The following is an 8,714-nucleotide window of genomic DNA, read 5'->3' on the forward strand; positions in this document are numbered from 1 at the left end:
GGAGGCGCGGGTGGTGAAGAGGAGATCGAGATAGAGAGGGATGGGCCGCGGGCGCGGCCCCTTTTCTATAGTAGCTCTGCTCTTTGCCGTCTACTAGTAGACGACAAAGAACGTACCTAGTGGGGTGGGGCCGGGGGGAAACGGACGACCTAACGGCCGTTCTCTTTGCCGTCTGCTGGCTGACGGCAATGAAGTTTTGCCGTCAGCCAGCAGACAACAAAGAAAACGGCCGTTAGGTCGTCCCCGTATGCCCGCCACCCACGCTCTTTACCGTTCGCTAGCGGACGGCAAAGCTTTTTGCCCTCGGTTGGCGTCCGCTGCCTCTTTGCCGTCCGCCAGCTGACGGCAACGAGTTGGCAGACGGCAAATTAGCAAATTCCAGTAGTGTGGTATATGTCTGCGGAGATGACGATGGTACGGCGGCGGCGTGACAACTTGTGAATAGAACTCAAAATTCTAAAGGACTAGATACTAAGACCAGTAACCAGACACGACGATGCAACCACAAATTCAACAATGCAAAACCCTAAAAAGATTATGTAATGGCTCAGTTTGGTTCGGATATGATGAACTAATCCTAATTTTTTTAGGCTTTTTCATGGACTGTGGGTATGAAGAACAGACTCGATCTAAACTATGAAAAACTATAAAATCTCAGAGAGGCAAAGGTGTCCCGTCTTTCGATGGAGATGGTGGCTATTGTTCTTGATGGAGTAGACTTTGATGATCCGACTACGAACATGTGAGGACGTCGCGCCTTAGCAATTGCTAAACCAACTCAGAAAGGTTAATGACCATGCCAGAGCATGATCAAGCTGACCACGAGCGTCTATTTCCTGCAAGCAAACGAAGAACAAGCAGGAAATTGAAATTGCAATCTGGATATTGCGAATAAAAGAGGAAATCTTTATTGATCAAGGTGGGGTTCTGTGACGTCTTGGTCTGGTCGTTGAACACAAACGAAGTACGCGAAGTTGCAATTATGGCGAACTTTTAATCTAAACAAAACCTCAAAGTCTAAACGGTGCCCTAAGGGCTGTATATATGAAGGAAGAGGGGGAAATTTTGTGGCCCTTCACGGAGGGGTGCGAAACCAACCCTATCCCTTGTTTCCCCACACATATGGACTCTAAAAACAGCCTATACTCAAGTATTTTGAAATTACATGGGCGTGGCCCAATAATAAGGTGATACAACACCTATAATAGCATCTGGACAAAATTTGTGAAGTGGCATCTTGTATATTTCGTCTAAGCCTTCATGCACTTATTACGGTGGCTTCATAGTACTGAAATAATCACTTGAAACTCCGTTCTTGTTCCCCTTGCGCATGCCATCATCTCCATGCTTTTTTTTGCTCCAATGTTCATCCTTCCCCAAGCTAGGCCCTTCATTTGTAAGAAAAACAGATGTATCCAATTTACGCAGCATCATATTCTCATAAACATTAGAATCATTATCAAGAAACGAAAATACCTGGTAATTTAATTAACGTGCGTGAGGTCTAGTAATTGGTCCAGTATGTATAGCAGCAGGGGTTGTGAGTGTAACAATGATATTGATGTCCTCATCGGGGAGGAGCTAGAGTGGGGGATCAGGGGCGCCCTGGCGCCGCTCAGCGAGCAGCGCGGGAGCGAGGGGAAAGGTTGCCAACCAATTTGTGAGATTGCTGGATGAAGATACCTATGACAGATCACCAGCGATGGTTGTATGCCAGGAGATAAAAGAGCCAAGTGCAAGTTTTGATTCTTTCACTATTGATTACATTGGGACAGAAGGAAATGTGTGGCACATATTTTTGCCAAGCAACCTAGAGCTACTACTAGACATAGATGTCTTTGGATCACCTTTGTTCCAAAAAAAATTAGCTTATGCTTTGCAGTTTGTTTGTAACCCCGATTATAATGATCAATATTAAATCTCTTCATGTCTGAAAAAGAAAACGAAGCAGGCCGTACGTAAAGAGGAGACGTACGACTCCTAGCTTGTTAAGCTCCCTGCGTCCAATATAATTAACAAGGGTCCGGCCCAAACATTGCAAGCGTACCTCCTTCTCCTCGATAAGATTACCGGAGACCTACACCACCCGCCTTACGTATGTGCCTACGACGTCGGCGCAGATGTCCTCCAAACTCCCCGACGACCTCCTCCACCTGGTCTACAGGCGGATCGCCAATCCGCTCGGCCGTGTGCGCTTCGCCGCCGTCTGCAGGGCGTGGCGAGCCGTTGCATCTTGGCGGCCGCCCCCGCCGCCTCTTCCGATGCTGATCCTCTCGCAAGTGGATCATCGGATCTCACCTTGAGGACGCCACGCTCACCTCTACTGCCTTGAGGACGGAGGGGTCCTGCGTCTCCGCCTTCCACCCACACCCAAAGTCGTCGCTCGCAAGTGGATCATCGGATCTCACCAAGGTGGATGGCTTGCCATGGTGTCCGCTGGCCGCATCATGGTACTGAACCTCTTCTCCGGCGCCAAGGTGGCGCTCTCAGAAGAGCAAAGGAGGATCGACGCTAGCGATAACTCCACCGATCCCTCCAGAATCTCCAAAATCATCTTCTCGGAGGAACCCACGTCCGAGACGTGTATCCTCGCCGCCATCACCCGCGGCTCCATGGTCGCTCTTTGCAGAGTCAGTTGTGCTAAAGGGTGGACCGTGAAAGCATGTGGCATGGGGTACCTCAAGGATATAGCCTTCTGCCATGGGGAGCTCTACGGGCTCCGGCTAGATTATCAGGAGGTCAGACTGCTCAAGTTTGGCATCGGCGGCGGCACAAATAAACCTGTACTGGTCACGACCATCCAGACCGTGGTCATCCAAAGCCTTCCTTATCTTTTGTGGGAGGAAGATGATTATGCGCCTGTGCATGCCATCTACATCTTTGAGATGGGCAACAAGCTGACTATGGCGGTCAAGACCGGGGAGTATTTCTTCAGGCTATTTCAGCTAGTCCGCCTAGTTGTCGATGTCAACACACACTATAGGTGGGAAGAGATGACAAGCTTGCATGACTACGCACTATTCTTGGGCCCAACGTGCTCCACGGCTGTAGGGGTGTTTGCGGAAGGGCGTGGCGGCGTGCAGAAGAACCACATCTATTACTCCAACGAAAGATATGGCCATCTTCCTTCTCATAAGAGGTATCTCACAAAATTGGCCGATGGTCGTGCCGTGTACTACGACGATGATGAAATAGTTTGCTACGACGGGAAGGTGATTATGTCAAAAGGATTTTATGGCGAGCGTGGCGTTCAAGCTGCCATGTGGCTTGTCCCACCACACGTGTACCAAACTACAACGATTTCAAAATCAAAGTTTGTGATGACAGGAAGGTGATTGTGTCATGTCGATTTTATTCTGTATAAGCGTGACGTTCAAGCAGACATGTGGCTTGTCCAACCATACATGTAAATTAATAGATATTTCTAGCACCATGCTTAATTTGGTCATTATCAATGGCAAGGCACTAGCTTGCTACTGCGATGAAAATTGTCTCATGACTGTGTGCATTGTGTGATGCAGAGCCCCAGGTATGTCCTCCTTTTCGAAGGGAAAAATGTCACGTCGCTTATCATTATTTTGCCGGCCCTAAACAAGCCTTGGAGAGTCCAGATCTCAATGTGGCATTTTGGAGAGATGTCAGTATCGTTGGGTGTTGTACAAGAATTTTGCAAATGCACTTTATATGTAAATTCGGAAGTTAAGGAAGATAGCAGTATAATACTTCAGCAAGTAAAACTTGTGCATGGCCCAATTCCCTCGAAGAAAATAGCTGGCCCAATTGTGCAAGAGAGATATGACTCGCAGAGCCGACGATCCTACAATCCTACGATACGAGTTGCGCCTATCACACAACCTGACCCGGCCTCTTGCCTCTCATCACAGTCAGCAAACGTTATAAGCGGCGGTGCGGCAGAGTATAGGGCAGGGGAATAGCCACGGCGGCGCAGATGGCCGTGCCCCCCATGCCTATCGACGAGTCATCAACAAACCGCAGCGTCTGTGTGGCGATGCAAACCGGCGGCAAGGCTAGTAGGGAGCAATCGCATGAGGGCGAGGCGGCAACCCAAGACAATGCCATTTAAGGACCTAAAAGTGAAGATCCTGGGCGGTTTGGTTCTATCTCTAATCCCTCGTCTAATTTTTTGTCATACAGAGGCTGGATGTGTGCTCATTCAACATGCTTAATTATTATTCACAAGTTCAGTATTGACATGCTATCAAATAAGACAATCAAGAGCCAAGGAGCAAACAGCAAAATAACCTCTTGGGCAGCAAAAAAAACCTGGCGATAAATGGTAGTGAATTGCTGAAGCAGACCATTCTGTCATTTACAAGTTCCGTAGTGAACTGCTCTCCATAATACAACCACAAACCAAGGATCAGAGTAGTCTCTTGAACACTAGTTTTTGAAACAAGGTTTACCTGAACCAAGCCATACTAAATGTTTCTGAATTTTTGGCTAGACAAATGGTACTAGTATAATATCATGAACTAAAAAAATTAATATATTTCCTATAACAGCATCTATGAGATCAGTTTTTTGGAAATAATCTATGAGATCAGTTATGTTTGTGGCGTGCAGACAATTTTTCGCTGCTATAACTGAAAACATATCAAACCTTATGTTTTACAACCAATTTGGTGGCTTATGTTCAGCACTTCTTCTGCTAATTAACCATCTAAGAAGAGAGGGTTATGATACTGTTAATCACTACTATAATGTCTTTCTATCGACTCATCATCAGAGCTGAAGGTGCAAATCTATAAGAGCTTTGTGGCGGTTGGAGTTGACTCATATGTAGTGTGGGTGTTGGTCCTGCTGCTGCTGTACATAACATTTTGGAGTCTGAAGCAACACACGCACTTGGAAGACATTATTGTGGTGTTTGTTTCTCCTGACCTTTTGGATAACTCAACATTAGTGTAGCTCCAGGAAAAACACACATAAAGAACAATTGATCGGAACAAAGTGAGCTCATTACATTCTTTTGATTCATTGATGATAGCTAAGCACCTGGTTACAACCAAGTTTACAACATTACAGAGAGTGTTAACACTTAACACTAAGTTTATTTAGAGAAAAAACAGGATGAAGAAAAGGAGCTGCCATGGAAGCAAATAGACCAATTGCACAAGGGAAATGGATGCGGCAAAGGAGAATCTCCAGAAACATGCTGTTGAAAACCAATGTGTGCACCCGCAAAAAAAGAAGAAAAAGAAAACCAATGTAGTGATGAGCTCGGGCTTAAGCAGAACTACCGAGGATACCTTGACGATAACATGAACTCTTCTTCCATACTATACTGCCTGGATAATTCTTCGCTCCTACTTCCATCAACAGTAGGCGGACAGTTTCGTACATTACCCTTCTCATGTCCCCTGGATGCTTGAGTGCCTTCGAGTTTGATCTCCACCTGCTTCATCGACGGACGATCCTCTCCTCTTAATGTTATACACATTACTGCAAGTGCTGCAACTTCTTCCATTTCTCTGCCTCCCTCTTCCATAACTTGGGGATCTATTATCTCGGACAAATTGCCTTGTGTGAATAAGGTAGAAAAGTGTGTGACAAGGCCTTCCTCTTCAGAAGAGATGTATGAAAATGGTTTCTTTCTAGTCAATAACTCCAGAAGCAGGACACCGAAGCTGTACACATCACTCTTTTCCGTGAGACGCCCTGTATAGAAATACATTGGGTCTAGATATCCTCTTGTACCTTGCACTCTTGTTGTGACTCCTGATCTATCCACCGGAACATATCTTGAAGCTCCAAAGTCTGCGACTTTTGCTGTTAGAGTATCATCCAAAAGTATGTTAGCAGACTTGATATCTCTATGGCTGATGGGTACTGAAGTTGTTGAGTGAAGATAGGCTAAAGATCTGGGAGTCTCAATTGCTATCCGTAGCCTATCATTCCATGACAACGATTTTGGCCCATCAACATGAAGATGATCATAAAGTGTACCGTTGGATATAAACTCATAGACCAACATGGGGACCTCTGTTTCAAGGCAACATCCATAGAGTTTTACAACATTTCTATGGTTGATCTGTGATAGAATAGCAACCTCATTAATGAACTCATCAATCTCCTTTTGAATCGCCATCTTTGGTTTCTTGATGACCACAACATGGAGATCTAATAAGATCCCTTTGTAGACTGTACCATGCCCCCCACCACCAAGCTCACGGGCCTTATCAAATTTGTTTGTTGCCTTCTCAAGCTCATCTAAGGTTATAATCATTCTTTCTGCAATATCAGCTCTTTGTGATACCAATTGTCTCAACAATTGTCCACGATTTTTCTCGAAGAACTTCTGTTTCAACATCTGTGCTTTTCGATGTTTGAATTTCTTATGTGTGAAAGATCCAGCAACAACAAATAGTATGATGCCTGCCCCAACAGCAACTCCTATGGCGAGGTATATACCTACAAAGATGTACATTGTATTAGTAATTTTGCCTATCATGAGATCATAGTATTATACACCTGGTCTACAGTTACTCAGCAGCAGGAGTAATAAAAGTAGTTCACTCAAGTAACCTTTTGGCTTCGTGAGTTCATATGGCAAGAAGAAAATGGTTTTCAGGTAGTTCAGAGTTTGAGACAAATAATTTTGAATGTGAGAGTTCAAGTTGGACCAAGAAACATACATCAAGTTCTCTTCTTATTGATTACAAGTAATGAGCAAGCATTTTAATGGGAAGAAGCAAATTAAGTCGATTAGTATCGACACTATAGAATGCTAATATGTATTGCTTAAATAAATACCAAGTGATACAATATGTATCGACACTAGGAGGAAAGTTCCAGCATTTCTCACTTGTAGATAAAGGCTTGTGGCCACCTGTAGGCAAAAGTGAAATACACTAGGTTAAAAACTATAGAAGAAGAAGAACAAGGATATTAATAGCGTCAATATATATATTAGAATCGTAGATACATGTTCTAACCTTTGCATCCGTCGTCAAGGTAGGGGTTGCTGCCCGGTTTGTGGTAGCCATCCATGCACTGGCATAAATAGCCTATGCTCCCTCGTTTGCAGTAGCTGTTCTTGCTCTTGCAGAGCTCGAGGGCTACCTCCGCTGGACAGCCTGGGTGCGCCTTCATGTCAGCTGGTCGCGGCAAGCCCTGCACGACCTCCCATTGCAGAACTTGGGGAACCTGCACCTTGTCCGTTTCGGATTCTTCCCGCCCTGCCATATCCTTGGACAACCGCCGCTGATCAAACCACCCCTCCTCTGCGATTAGCATGTATGCGGGCTGCAATGTCGCCTCCTGGTCGCCGTTCTTGTTGATCTTTTGATACATCCACGCCGTAGGCAAGCCATTGGAGGACATGGAGATATGCGCCTGGCAGCAGCCCATGCCGTTGCAGTTTCTGCCTGTACGACGCAGCGCGGTTTCGACGTTGGTGTCACTAACTTTGGAGGAGCAGAAGGAGGCACAACCGCTGATGAAATCCTCGGGGCCATCTCCGATCTGGACTTGTTCCTGAAGGTTGCAGCCTGATAGGATGAACTCGTTGCTAGTCGATAGTGAGTAGGGCGCCTCCGAGTAGTTGCCAAACATTAAAAAACTGGTTGAGTCGGTGGGTTCGATACGGCTGATGGCGTTGCTGCGGAGGACGCTCACTGTGTTGTTTCGGAGGGAGATCTCCCTGACCTGGATGGAGCAGTCCTTGCCGATGTCAGGGTCGCTGGGGTCCTGGAGAACGATGAGTAACTTTGGTGGTTGTTGGCTTATATCACAGATGAGGTTGAACCCTGGCCAGTAGCAATCGGCAGAGCCAATGCCGAATGGGTACGGCACATCTACGTCGCCGCAGGTCGTCCTGCAGTTACCTATTACAGAAAGTAGCTGCGTCATTATTCATTGACTTCAATTCTCTCGAATCAGGCTTTATCTATAAAGCGGAGCATGGATCCTTTTACAATAGTACTGGTAGATTAGTGCACTTTTTAGAGTAGAAGCTAGCCAATCATTTTCGCACCTAAAAATACAAACCTGCTGTGGACACCTCTACATGTCCATGCATCTTTGTCAGAATTTGTATGTGTGGAGTAGCGTGGCATTTAAACCTTCACATGTCACTCTCCCACAGAACAGACTGCTATTATATTTATAGCGAATATTTTGGAGATTGATATCTTTTAAACCATTAATCCGACTATATATTTGAGTTACAGACGACAAGACCTTTAAAATAAGGCCAACAATGGATACATTTCACCTAAACTTTATTTTACCAATTTCAAATAATAGATTTCACTTAATTGAAAAAAACAGATTTCACTCATCTAGAAACACTGATTTCACACAATTGAAAATAATAATCAACTCATTTCAGAACAAAATCACTCATTAAAAATAAATTGATTTCAACATTCGAAAAAGATAAAAGAATTCCACTCATTTTAAATACTAATTTCACTTATTTCAAATAAAATACTTCACTGAAGCATGTATTAGTTGAAAAATTGAAACTTTGAGATTTAAAAAATTATTTTCCCACACTAATATTGATTGATTGTAATAAGTAGATTGAAATGTAGAAATTTAAACGTGTTTGAAAATTATGCAAGATTGATCTTGTTCTAAAGGTTTTGGCGCCAGTAGTTCAAATATATACAAAAAATCAACAACGAAATTATAGCTGAAAATCTATGAATGACTGAAAATGCCCAAGAGACTATAGAAGGCACATATGT

At 44.5% G+C, this 8,714-nt stretch overlaps 1 protein-coding gene across 1 annotated transcript in view; it reads right to left on the reverse strand.

The window, feature by feature from the left end:
• Nucleotides 1–4,903: 4,903 nt before the first annotated feature.
• The window catches only part of LOC123067009 (wall-associated receptor kinase 3), a 6,202-nt gene continuing 2,391 nt past the window's right edge, over nt 4,904–8,714 (reverse strand). The window contains exons 3-5 of the mRNA XM_044489971.1: nt 6,957–7,847; nt 6,827–6,850; nt 4,904–6,432 (exon numbers count right to left, since the gene is read on the reverse strand). Of these exons, the coding sequence (XP_044345906.1) occupies nt 5,258–6,432; nt 6,827–6,850; nt 6,957–7,847 (2,090 nt within the window). The 3' untranslated portion in view covers nt 4,904–5,257. The remainder of the gene's footprint in view (nt 6,433–6,826; nt 6,851–6,956; nt 7,848–8,714) is intronic.

This window comes from Triticum aestivum, chromosome 3B (genome assembly GCF_018294505.1).
Source record: "Triticum aestivum cultivar Chinese Spring chromosome 3B, IWGSC CS RefSeq v2.1, whole genome shotgun sequence".
In the NCBI taxonomy this organism is placed as follows: Eukaryota; Viridiplantae; Streptophyta; class Magnoliopsida; order Poales; family Poaceae; genus Triticum; species Triticum aestivum.